Raw genomic sequence first — 13782 nt, 5'->3', positions numbered from 1 at the left:
AAGTGGGATTTTAGTAGGTTGAATTTTGTAGACAATTTCTCTAATGAAGCACAGCTACCATCCATAAAAAGATTCCAGCATTCTTTATACTTTTTCCCACCCATGTATGAAAAACTGTATCCATCAAAGATGGTTTTAAAATAAAATTTTGTACCAGTGGCATAGAAACCAAAGCTTGTTTAGATCCAAAATGCTTGCGAAATTGAGTCCATATACGTAACCTGCTTCTAACGATTGGCTTATTAGTTCGTGTGGCCACTGCCAAAGGCAGAGGCACACACAACAAGGAGGCCAAAGAGGTTGGTGTGCATGAATTTTGTTCCATTAAAGACCAACTTGCGCCATCCCCATTCATACCTGTATTATACCAGAAGGTGAATTTATAAATGTTTACCACCCAGTAGTAGCATAGAAAATTTGGTAGCCCTAATCCTCCACTTACCCTACGTCTTTCTAAAACTGTCTTTCGTACCCAAGGTGTAGAGTTATTCCAAATAAAGGTACTGATATAGTTATCAAGTTCCTTAAAGTAGGATTTTGGTAGAAAAAATTGGATAGTTTGGAATAGATACAGCAATTTGGGTAGTATTACCATTTTTACAGAGTTAATATGCCCAGTTTTTTGAAGTGGTTCCAATAGTATTTACCACCGTTAATTGGGTGAAATTTTGGGAACCGAAATGAAACATCACCTGGTGGTAAACACCGGAATGACAGCTTTCTGTTATACGATGGCGACGCCTGGTGGCAAAAATCAGAAGTACAGGCAGAGGGGCTGTGATCTAAACCGGTTCTCTTTGCTTCGTCAAACCCAGGCATCTGTGTGAAACTTCACACCATCTTACATCTGCAGGCAACAAGCAGCAATTTGTTTCAGAATTAAATGTAATGAGTCACTCTTTGTTCGACTCGTGGCCATGTAATGATGTCAACGTGTGCATGACCCTTCTAAAGTCGTCTGTCATGTCTTGCTGCAGTCTGCCACTGGAACAGTGTTTCTTCTTGGATTAATTTGTCTCTTAACGAGCTCCACTTGCTTCTACAATTATCAACCTCCAAACCGATACGGTATGTGCTATTTCTTCCATAATTTACAGCTCATTTGAGCGTCTTTTTCCAACTGCGTGTTCTTCAGATTTGTGGAGTTTCCTGCCACACGTATTTGATCCATGATCGAAGTATAATCAGTCTGCACACTTAAGAAACTTTTAACATATGACGGGACAGACATGAAAATGGAAAAGTGTCCATCACAGCCTTTGTGGTGTCGTTGAGCAGGTGCAGTCCGGCTGCGGGGGGGTTCGCAGCCCGCAGAGGGGCTCTGATCGAAAGCGGCTCTCTTTGGTTCATCACACCCAGGGAACTGTGTGAAACGAACACCATCTTACAGGCAACAAGCAGCAAGCATTTTGTTAAAAATCACTGCTTCCATTTCCTTGTCATTCCAGCAGGCTTCTGTTGAGGTAAAATACTTGTGAAGTTTGTCTGGTTTGGCGGTGAGCCATCAGGAAGTTCTCAGTCTGCCAGTCGAAACTACAATATTAAGAGTAAAAAAGCGGAGAAGCTTTTTTCAGCGACTGTTTGGGTTGTCTCCTGCATTGTCCTCGGGGACAGGTGCTGATCCTCCCCATGCGCGCTGCTGTGATTTGGCTCCAGACCCTGCTTTGTGTTGTGAAGAGTCATAGACTTTTTCAGCCAAACCTGTTGGATTCATGATCGAAAACTTTTAAAATATGACGTGTGGGGAGGAAAAATGGAAAAGTGACAAACAGCCTTTTCGTATGGGAAGCCATGAACCCCACAAATATCCATCCATCCATCCATTTTATTCCGCTTTATCTGGAGTCGGGTCGCGGGGCAGCAAAGCCGCCCAGACCTCCCGATCCACACACACCTCCCCAGCTCTTCCGGGGGAACCCAGAGGCGTTCCCAAGCCAGCCGAGAGATGTAGTCCCTCCAGCGTGTCCTGGGTCTTCTCCGAGGTCTCCTGCCAATGGGATATGCCCGGAACACCTCTCCAGTGAGGCGTCCAGGGGTCATCCGGAAAAGATGCACGAGCCACCTCAGCTGGCTCCTTTTGACGTGGAGGAGCAGCGGCTCAACTCCGAGCTCCTCCCGAGTGACCGAGCTCCTCTCCCTATCTCTAAGGGAGCGCCCAGCCACCCTGTGGAGGAAACTCATCTCGGCCGCTTGTACTCGCAATCTCGTTCTTTCGGTCATGAGCCAAATCTCATGACCATAGGCGAGGGTCGGAACATAGCTCGATCAGTAAATGGAGAGCTTTGCCCCCCTGCTCAGCTCTCTCTTCACCACGACAGTCCGATACAGCGACCGCATCACTGCAGATGCTGCACCGATCCATATGTCGATCTCACGCTCCATCCATCCCTCGCTCGTGAACAAGACCCCGAGATACTTAAACTCCTCCACTTGAGGCAAGGACACTCCACCGACATGAAGAGGGCAAAGTACCTTTTTCCGGTTGAGAACCATGGCCTCGGATTTGGAGGTGCTGATTTTCATCCTGGACGCTTCACACTCGCCTGCAAACCACCCCAGTGAAGCCAACAGAACCACATTGTCCGCAAACAGCAGAGATGAGATTCTGTGGTTCCCAAATCGGACCCCCTCTACACCCTGGCTGTGCCTAGAAATTCTGTCCATAAAGGTAATGAACAGAACCGGTGACAAAGGGCAGCCCTGGCAGAGGCCAACGTGCACTGGAAACAGGTTTGACTTACTACCGGCAATGCAAACCAAGCTCCTGCTGCGGTCATACAGGGACCGGATAGCCCTTAGCAAAGGGCCCCGGACCCCGTACTCCCGGAGCACCCCCCACAGGGTGCCCCAAGGGACACGGTTGAACACCTTCTCCAGATCCACAAAGCACATGTGGACTGGTTGGGTGAACTCACATGAACCCTCGAGCACCCGATGGAGGGTGTAGAGATGGTCCATTGTGCTGCAACCAGGACAAAAACCACACTGCTCCTGAATCCGAGGTTCGACTATCAGTCAAATGCTCCTCTTCAGTACTGTGGAATAGACCTTACCGGGGAGGCTGAGGAGTGTGATCCCCCTATAGTTGGAACACACATTCCAGTCCCCCTTCTTAAACAGAGGGACCACCACCCCGGTCTGCCATTCCAGAGGCACTGTCCCCGAGCGCCACGCGATGTTGCAGAGGCATGTCAATCAAGACAGTCCCACAACATCCAGAGACTTAAGGTACTCAGAACGGATTTCATCCATCCCAGGAGCCTTGCCACCGAAGAGCTTTCTGACAACCTCGGTGACTTTGGCCTGGGTGATGGATGAGTCCGCCTCTGAGTCCCCAGTCTCTGCTTCCTCTTCGGAAGACTTGACGAAGGGATTGAGGAGATCCTCGAAGTATTCCTTTCACCGCCCGACAACATCCCCAGTCAGGGTCAACAACTCCCCACCCGCACCGTAGACAGTGTCTGTGGAGACCTGCTTCCGCCTCCTGAGGCTTTGGACAATTTGCCAGAATTTCTTTGAGGCTCACCGATAGTCCTCCTCCATGGCCTCCCCGAACTCCTCCCAGACTCGGGTTTTTGACTCTGCGACTGCACGGGCTGCAGCATGCTTGGCCTGCTGGTACCTGCTGGTACCTGCCTCCGGGGTCCCACTTACCAACAAAGACAAGTTGGACTCCTTCTTCAGCTTGACGGCATCCCTTACTTCTGGCGTCCACCATCGGGGTTGGGGATTGCTGCCGCATCAGGCACCAGAGACCTTGCGACCACAACTACGAGCGGCCGCATCGACAATGGAGGTGAAGAACCTCCCCCAGGACCTGGGAGAAGCTCTCCCGGAGGTGGGAGTTGAAGATCTCGCTGACACAGGGTCAGGGTCTGACCGGCCTCCTCCCCTCCCAGCGGATCCAACTCACCACCAGGTGGTGATCGGTTGACAGCTCAGCCCCTCTCTTTACCTGAGTGTCCGAGACACATGGCCGAAGGTCAGATGATACAACTACAAAGTCGATCATTGACCTCCGGCTCAGGGTGTCCTCGCACCACATGCACTTATGGACACGCTTGTCCTCGAACATGGTGTTCGTGATGGACAAACTGTTACTAGCACAGAAGTCCAACAGCTGAACACCACTCGGGTTCAGATCGGGGAGGCCGTGCTTCCCAGTCACCCCCATCCAGGTCTCACTGTCGCTGCCCTTGTGGGTGTTGAAATCCCCCAGGAAAACAGTGGAGTCCCCAGTCGGACCATTATCTAGTACCCCTCCCAGGGACTCCAAGATGGTCGGGTACTCTGCACTGCCGCTCAGCCCGTAGGCCGAGACAGCAGAGACCTGTCCCCGACCCGAAGGCATAGGGACGCGACCCTCTTGTTCACCGGGGTGAACTCCAGCACATGGCGACTGAGCTGGGGAGCAATAAGCGATGCTACCACAGCTCTCCGCCTCTCCCCGTGGGCAACGCCAGAAAAGTGGAGCATCCAGCCCCTCTCCAGGAGTTGGGTACCAGAGCCCAAGCTGCGCGTGGAGGTGAGCCCAACTATCTCTAGTCTGTATCGCTCAACCTCCTGCACAAGCTCAGGCTCCTTCCCCCCCAGCAAAGTGACGTTCCACGTCCCAACAGCCTGGGGCTCTGAGCGCGGACCGGGCTGCTGGGCCACCCACCCTCGACTGCCACCCAATCCTCTCTGCACCCGACCCCCATGGCCCCCTCTGCAGGTGGCGAACCCACAGGAGGGCGCGCCAGAAGCTCCCATGACCAGTACATCACATTCAGTCACTGCAAAATCCGCTGCAAAAAAACAAAACAAACACAGTTTGGGTTTTATTTCTGTCTGTTGGTTTGTTTATATATGAAGGATGAATGATTTATGTACAGTTCTGCTCAAAAGTTGACATACTCTGGTAGAATTTTAGATTTTCTGGCCATTTTTCAGAGAATATGAATGATAACAGAAAACTTTTCCCCTCATGGTTATTGGTTGGGTGAAGCCATTTATTGTCAAACAACTCCTTCCTTTGAGGAAGTTTACTGTCAAGAATATCGTCACACCCTGGTTGAATGATGACATTAAAGATTCTGTTAAAATGAGAGCTCAGCTGAAAAAACGGCAATCATAACATCTTTATTATAACATCTTTATTATAAATTGACGAACTCTGTCACTAAACTTAATAGAAAGAAAAAGAAAATGTTTTTTGAGGATCAACTTCTGAAAGCAGGAACGATTTTGCTTTTTGAAAGCAAAAAGATATGGAATGTTTTAAATCAGTTGACTGGTAAGAAAAATAGAATTAAGTCGTCCTTTCTTGAGGTAAATAATAAATTCATAACAAAGCCATTAGATATTGCTAATCATATTAATGATTACTTTATAAGCAAACTAGATAAATTGAGAGAAAATATGCCTAATCTGAGTAATGTTAAATCCTATCTTTTGATAAGAAATAAAATTATGAACAATAAAAACATCAGGTTTAAATTTGAAGAATTGAGTATAAATAAGGTAAAGGAATATTTGAAATCCTGTAAAGACAAGCCCCCGGGTGTTGACAGTCTTGACAGTAGACTTCTCAGACTAGCAGCCAATTGGATCGCTCCTGTTCTTGCTCATATAGTAAACCTCTGTTTTGCTTATAATACGTGTCTACATGCGTGGAAACAGGCTAAAATTATTCCACTACTGACAGTGTTTTTTAATGGCAGCTTTTCTGGCACCGGGAGTGTAGTATGTGGGAGTTGGGAGTTGCCTCGGTCCATTATTATTTACAATTTTCACAAATGATTTACCATATGTCTTTGATAAAGTTAGTATAGTAATGTATGCAGATGATTCAACCATTTATCCATCAGCACGCTCACACAATGACTTGGAAGCTGTTTTAAATATGGAATTGCACAAGGTAGTTGACTGGGTAACATCCAATAAGCTAGTGTTCCAGTCATGTTATTTTGAAAAATCGCATATTAAACATTAAAATTAATAATATGAGAATAACTCAAGTACATGAGACTCAGCTGCTGGGTGTAATGGTAGACTCAAAATTATCATGGGAAAAAAACATAAATGATTTTTCTGTAAAAATGGCAGGGGTTTATTGATTATGAGAAGACATGCAAGGTTTTTAAGTTGTTCAACTTTGAATTATGCTATTAAAGCATTATTATTAGTATACTTGGATTATTGCTCAACAGTTTGGTCAAATGCCTCTGGGGAAATGATGAATAAATTACAGATTATTCAAAATAAGGCTGCTGGTATAGCACTCAACTGCAGTTATAGGACAAATATTATTACAATGCATAAAAATTTGAACTGGATGTTAGTTAACGATAGACTTTTATATTCACTGATCATTTTTACCAGAACGATTATTGTCACTAACTTACTTTGTATTTTGTTTAGGAATTTCTCTTTCAATTCAGAAAATCATGCATACATAACCAGACATGCTGTGGTGGGAAACGTTACGCTACCTGTAGCCAGGACTAATGCCATAAAGAACACTGTCATATTTAGGGGTATGAAGGAATGGAATTCATTACCGGAATGTATCACATTTCAAATGAATGTCCTTTTAAGGTACTTCTAAAATGACATTTATGGACATAATAAGCAATCTGGATTTAATTTTTGATCATTTATAGATACATTTTTTGTATTTATGAATTGACGAGATGTGAAGATTAATTTGATTGGAATATGATTGTTTTTGTTTTATGTTTTTTCCCCTTTTATTATTTCTCATTTTATATATTTTTGAATGCATTTTTGATTTTTGTATATTGTGTTTGTTGATTTGTGTGGATCCCAGGAAGAATAGCTGCAGCTCAGCCGTAGCTAATGGGGATCCAAATAAATAAACAATAAACTGTGTTTACTCTTTTTAAATCATAATGACAACAGAAACTAACCAAATGATCCTAATGAAAAGTTTACATCCCCTGTTCTTAATACCGTGTGTTGTCCCCTTTAACATCAGTGACAGCTTGGAGTCTTTTGTGGACGAGGCTCTCCGTTTTCTCTGATGGTGAAGCTGCCACTGAATATGTCTTGGACATCAGTTTTGTAGAAATACAAACAGTATGACACTCTGTGGTAAATCTGCATGTAGACAGTTCTCAAAAACTGAGTGACTGTGCAAGAAGAAGAAGGGTGAGGAAAGCCACCAAGACACCCAGTCAACCCAGAAGAAGTTATAGGCTTCTGTAGCTGCGATTGGAGAAATTGTGCACAGTGTACATTTTGCATTTTGGATCACCACTCTAAGCTTCATGGTGGAGCACAGAGGAGAAGGGTTTTCTTTCACCAGAACAGATCCAATCTAGGCTTGCATCTCAGCTGGACCTTCTGAAAATTGGTAGCTAAACTTTCAGGTGTTGTTTTTAAGAAAATCCTCCTCAATACCACTTCCTCATGAAGCTGGATAACGGCACACAGATTTACCACGGAGTGTCATACTGTTTGTATTGAATGTAAAAATAAATAAACCACGGGTTACAAAGGAGGCGGAGATATACATGCACTCACCTGCCAAACTCGTAAAACCTTGGTAAGGTGTGGCTTTGAGCCAGACTGACAGAAATGCTTTAATGTCCAGGGATTGATCAAAAATTGTTTTTTTTTCTGACCACCAGGCAGAGTGGTCACATCTTCCCACCAACCTGCCCCCAACGTGGCCCACTGATGGACGCATCGACATCCAAGGATTTGGTCTGCGCTACCGCCCAGATCTGGACCTCGCCATCCAGAACATCACTGTCACCATTCATGGAGGAGAGAAGGTCTGCATAAAAAAAAAAATAAATAAATCCCAACTGTTATACTGACATATAGTCAGGTTCATAAATATTTGGACAGACCCTCCATTCTCAGAGACCTTTTTTCCCCACACACCAACAGACATACAGGTGCTGGTCATATAATTAGAATATCATGAAAAAGTTGATTTATTTCAGTAATTTCATTCAAAAAGTGAGACTTGTATATTATATTAATTCATTCCACACAGACTGATATATTTCAAATGTTTATTTCTTTTCATTTTGATGATTATAACTGACAACTAATGAAAACCCCAAATTCAGTATCTCAGAAAATTAGAATATTGTGAAAAAGGTTTAATATTGAAGACACCTGGTGTCAGACTCTAATCAGCTGATTAACTCAGAATACCTGCAGAGGCCTTTAACTGGTCTCTCAGTCTAGTTCTGTAGGCCACACAATCATGGTGAAGACTGCTGACTTGACTTCTTGCCTGGGCTAAAGACAAAAAGGACTCTGGACTGCTGCTGAGTGCTCCAAAGTTATGGTCTCTGATGAAAGTAAATGTTGCATTTCCTTTGGAAATCAAGGTCCCAGAGTCTGGAGGAACAGAGGAGAGGCATAGAATCCATGTTGCTTGAGGTCCAGTGTAAAGTTTCCACAGTCAGTGATGGTTTGGGGTGCCTTGTCATCTGCTGGTGTTGGTCCACTGTGTTTTCTGAGGTCCAAGGTCAATGCAGTCGTCTACCAGGAAGTTGTAGAGCACTTCATGCTTCCTGCTGCTGACCAACTTTATGGAGATGCAGATTTCATTTTCCAACAGGACTTGGCACCTGCACATAGTGCCAAAGGTACCAGTACCTGGTTTAAGGACCATGGTATCCCTGTTCTTAATTGGCCAGCAAACTCGCCTGATCTTAACCCCACAGAAAATCTGTGAGGTATTATGAAGAGGAAGATGCGACACGCCAGACCCAACAAGAGCTGAAGGCCACTATCAGAGCAACCTGGGCTCTCATTCCACCTGAGCAGTGCCACAGACTGATCCACTCCATGACAGTAATTCAGGCAAAAGGAGCCCCAACTAGGTAGTTAGTGCTCTACATGCTCATACTGTTCATGTTCATACTTTTCAGTTGGCCAACATTTCTAAAAATCCTTTTTTTTTTGTATTGGTCTTAAGTAAGATTCTATTTTTCTGAGATACTGAATTTGGGATTTTCAGTTAAAATCATCAAAATGAAAAGAAATAAACACTTGAAATATATCAGTCTGTGTGTAATGAATGAATATAATATACAAGTTTCACTTTTTGAATGGAATTACTGAAATAAATCGAATTTTTCATGATATTCTAATTATATGACCAGCACCTGTGTACACACACACACACACACACAGGACCCTGTTACTATACCCCGCTTGCACAGTGTTGCACAGGGTACATCTGTCTTTGATGTGTATGACTGTAGAGCTGGATGTGGATGTTGACCTGTGCCACTGTGTCTGTCCTGAAGGTGGGTATTGTGGGGCGCACAGGAGCAGGGAAGTCCTCTCTGACGCTGGGGCTGTTTAGGATTATCGAAGCAGCTGAGGGCCACATCCTCATTGATGGCACTGACATTGCTCAGTTGGGCCTCCACGACCTCCGCTCCCGAATCACCATCATACCACAGGTCAGGTTCCTACTGCAGATGAGCTATGGTCAAGAAATAAAAACACTAAGACTCTGTCCTGTGCACCACTCTAACCTTAACCCCATAAAGAACTTCCCACTCATGACGTGAGACACGCCTCTTGTCTGTCTCAGGACCCGGTGCTGTTTTCAGGCTGTCTGAGGATGAACTTGGATCCCTTTGACAGTTACTCTGACGATGAAATATGGAGGGCTCTGGAATTCTCACATCTCAAGAACTTTGTGTCTGGCCTGCCAGACAAGCTGAGCTATGAGTGCAGTGAAGGTGGCGAAAACCTCAGGTAGCACCACTCTGACTTCTGTAATCCCATCACTTTAACTGTACATAAGACACCAAACATTTGTCTTATGTGTTAGTGTGGGTCAGCGCCAGCTGCTGTGCTTGGCCAGAGCTCTGCTGAGGAAGACCAAGATTCTGGTTCTAGATGAAGCGACAGCAGCAGTAGACCTGGAGACAGACAACCTGATCCAGTCCACCATCCAGTCACAGTTTAAGGACTGCACTGTCCTGACCATTGCTCATCGCCTAAAAACAATCATGGAATACAGCAGGTTGGTCACATGCTTTGATATTATAACAGTCCTTGTGTTTACCCATACCTCATGTTTACCTCATGTTTTCTCTTGCCTCATGTTTACCTCATCTTTACCCTTATCTCATGTTTACCTTATGTTTACCCTGACCTCAAGTTTACCTCATGTTTCCCCTGACTTCATGTTTACGCTTATCTCATGTTTATCTTATGGTTACCCTGACCTCATGTTTTCTTATGGTTACCCTGACCTCATGTTTACCTTATGATTACCTTGACCTCATGTTGACCTCATGTTTACCCTGACCTCATGTTTACCTTATGATTACCCTGACCTCATGTTTACCTTATGATTACCATGACCTCATGTTTACCTTATGATTACCCTGACCTCATGTTTACCCTGACGATTACCCTGACCTCATGTTTACCTTATGATTACCCTGACCTCATGTTTACCCTGACGATTACCCTGACCTCATGTTTACCTTATGATTACCCTGACCTCATGTTTACCCTGACGATTACCCTGACCTCATGTTTTCCTTATGATTACCCTGACCTCATGTTTACCCTGACGATTACCCTGACCTCATGTTTACCTTATGATTACCATGACCTCATGTTTACCTTATGATTACCCTGACCTCATGTTTACCTTATGTTTACCTTGACCTCGTGTTTACCCTGACCTCATGTTTACCTTATGTTTGCCCTGACCTCATGATTATCTCATGTCTTCTTTTACCTCATGTTTTCTCTTACCTCATGTTTTCTCTTGCCTCATGTTTACCTCATCTTTACCCTTATCTCATGTTTACCTTATGTTTACCCTGACCTCATGATTATCTCATGTTTTCTTTTACCTCATGTTTTCTCTTACCTCATGTTTACCTCGTTTTCTCTTGCCTCATGTTTACCTTATCTTTACCCTTATCTCATGTTTACCTTATGTTTACCCTGACCTCAAGTTTACCTCATGTTTCCCCTGACTTCATGTTTATGCTTATCTCATGTTTATCTTATGGTTACCTTGACCTCATGTTTTTTTATGTTTACCCTGACCTCATGTTGACCTTATGATTACCCTGACCTCATGTTTACCTTATGTTTTCTCTTGCCTCATGTTTACCTCATCTTTACTCTTATCTCATGTTTACCTTATGTTTACCCTGACCTCAAGTTTACCTCATGTTTCCCCTGACTTCATGTTTATGCTTATCTCATGTTTATCTTATGGTTACCTTGACCTCATGTTTTTTTATGTTTACCCTGACCTCATGTTGACCTTATGATTACCCTGACCTCATGTTTACCTTATGTTTACCCTGACCTCATGTTTACCTCATCTTTACCCTTATCTCATGTTTACCTTATGTTTACCCTGACCTCAAGTTTACCTCATGTTTCCCCTGACTTCATGTTTATGCTTATCTCATGTTTATCTTATGGTTACCTTGACCTCATGTTTACCTTTTGGTTACCTCATGTTCACCTTATGATTACCTTGACCTTATGTTGACCTCATGTTTACCCTGACCTCATGTTTACCTCATGTTTACCTGATGCTTAACCTGACCTCATGTTTACCTTATGTTTACCCTGACCTCATGTTTACCTCATGTTTACCTGATGCTTAGCCTGACCTCATCTTTACCTTATGGTTATTCTGACCTCATGTTTACCGCTTGGTTACCCTGACCTCATGTTTTTCTTTTGTTTACCCTAACCTCATGTTTATCTCATGTTTGCACTTACCTCATGGTTACCTCATGTTTACCCTGACCTCATGTATACCTTATGGTTTCCTCATGTTTCAATTTCAATTTCAATTTATTTTCATTTGTATAGCGCCAAATCACAACAGAGTTGCCTCAAAGGGCTTCACACAGGTAAGGTCTAAACTTACCAACCCCCAGAGCAACAGTGGTAAGGAAAAACTCCCTCTGAGGAAGAAACCTCAAGCAGACCAGACTCAAAAGGGTGACCCTCTGCTTGGGCCATGCTACAAAACATAAATTACAGAACAATTCACAGAACAATTCACGGACAAATATACAAGAAGTGCAATTGGCGCACAGGACAGGAGGGTCGCCAACACGAACACAACTCCTATCTCTGGATGGAGCTGCACCTTAAACAGAGAGAAAAAAACAGAATCACGCATCAGAAGGACAAGAAATACTGTATAATTTGTCAGCATTAAACAACAAGAAAAACAGAGAAATACTAAGGTGATCGCCGGCCACTAGCCCTAAACTTCACTAAAAGACCCAGAATTTAGGTAAAGTTGAGGCCGCGGCCCGCTCCAATTACTAATAAAATGAATTAAAAGAGTAAAAAGCGTAAAACAAAACTGTACCAGTATGTTAGCCATATGAAAGGGAAAATAAGTGCATCTTAAGTCTGGACTTGAAAGTCTCCACAGAATCTGACTGTTTTATTGACGCAGGGAGATCATTCCACAGAACAGGGGCACGATAAAAGAAAGCTCTGTGAACCACAGACTTCTTATTCACCTTAGGGACACAAAGTAGTCCTGCACCCTGAGAACGTAAAGCCCGGGCCGGTACGTAAGGTTTAATTAGGTCAGCTAGGTAGGAGGGTGCCAGTCCATGAATAATTTTATAGGTTAGTAGCAGAACCTTAAAATCTGATCTCACTGGGACAGGAAGCCAGTGAAGGGATGCCAAAATGGGTGTAATGTGGTCAAACTTTCTGCTTCGTGTCAAAAGTCTGGCTGCAGCATTTTGAACCAGTTGGAGATCCCTAATGCTAGACTGCGGTAAACCAGAAAGCATCAGCCATAGACAGGATGGGACGAATCTTCGCTATATTTCGCAGGTGGAAGAAAGCAGTTCTAGTAATATTTCTAATGTGGAGGCCAAAGGACAACGAAGGATCAAAAATTACCCCAAGGTTCCTCACTTTGTCAGTGTGATGAGCGTTAACTGGTCAAATTGATGCCAATGTCTCACTGGACCAAGAACCATCATTTCAGTCTTATCAGAGTTTAAAAGCAGGACGTTTCTAGACATCCAACTTCTCACTGCTGCAAGGCAGTCTTCTAATGATTTTATGTAACCGAGATTACCAGCAGTTATCGGCATGTATAACTGAGTATCATCTACATAGCAGTGAAAGGTAATCCCAAAACGCCGCAATATGTGCCCAAGGGGTGCTATATAAAGGGAGAAAAGCAGGGGGCCTAAGACAGACCCCTGTGGAACCTCAAATTTCATGTCTCTAAGGTTCGAGGAAGTGTTACTGTACAAAACACAGTGAGAACGACTGGTCAAGTATGATGTCAGCCATGCAAGGGCACTCCCAGTAATCCCAAAATGATTTTCCAGCCTATCAAGTAGAATGTGATGATCCACTGTATCAAATGCAGCACTGAGATCTAATAGCAACAGAACCGTAGTGGTGTCCGAATCCATTGTTTACCTTATGTTTACCTTACGATTACCTTGACCTCATGATTACCCTGACCTCATGTTTACCTTATGTTTACCCTGACCCCATGTTTACCTTATGCTTACCCTGACCTCATCTTTACCTTATGGTTACTCTGACCTCATGTTTATTAGAGCCCGACCGATATATCGGTCGGCCGATATTATCGGCCGATATAAGCCCTTTTCAAAGTACTCACTATCAGCTGAAATTTTGTCGATAGAACGCCGATAATTTCTCATAAACAGAACAGTTACTGAAATAATGTTTCTGTCGGCAATGTAAAATGTCCTTGCACCATTTGTCCAGTAGATGGAGCTCTGACTCATTCAACTG

General features: G+C 43.9%; 1 protein-coding gene across 1 annotated transcript in view; it reads left to right on the top strand.

Moving 5' to 3' along the window:
- Positions 1 to 13782, top strand: part of LOC117528782 (multidrug resistance-associated protein 1-like) — a 231537-nt gene that overhangs the window by 193492 nt on the left and 24263 nt on the right. Inside the window, exons 15-18 of the mRNA XM_034191407.1 lie at positions 7635 to 7781; positions 9279 to 9437; positions 9572 to 9738; positions 9815 to 10013. Of these exons, the coding sequence (XP_034047298.1) occupies positions 7635 to 7781; positions 9279 to 9437; positions 9572 to 9738; positions 9815 to 10013 (672 nt within the window). The remainder of the gene's footprint in view (positions 1 to 7634; positions 7782 to 9278; positions 9438 to 9571; positions 9739 to 9814; positions 10014 to 13782) is intronic.

The sequence above is a fragment of the Thalassophryne amazonica genome, chromosome 16 (assembly GCF_902500255.1).
Source record: "Thalassophryne amazonica chromosome 16, fThaAma1.1, whole genome shotgun sequence".
Classification (NCBI taxonomy): Eukaryota; Metazoa; Chordata; class Actinopteri; order Batrachoidiformes; family Batrachoididae; genus Thalassophryne; species Thalassophryne amazonica.
The sequence above is the reverse complement of the archived record's forward strand: the minus strand, read 5'-3'. Positions and strand labels throughout refer to the sequence as shown.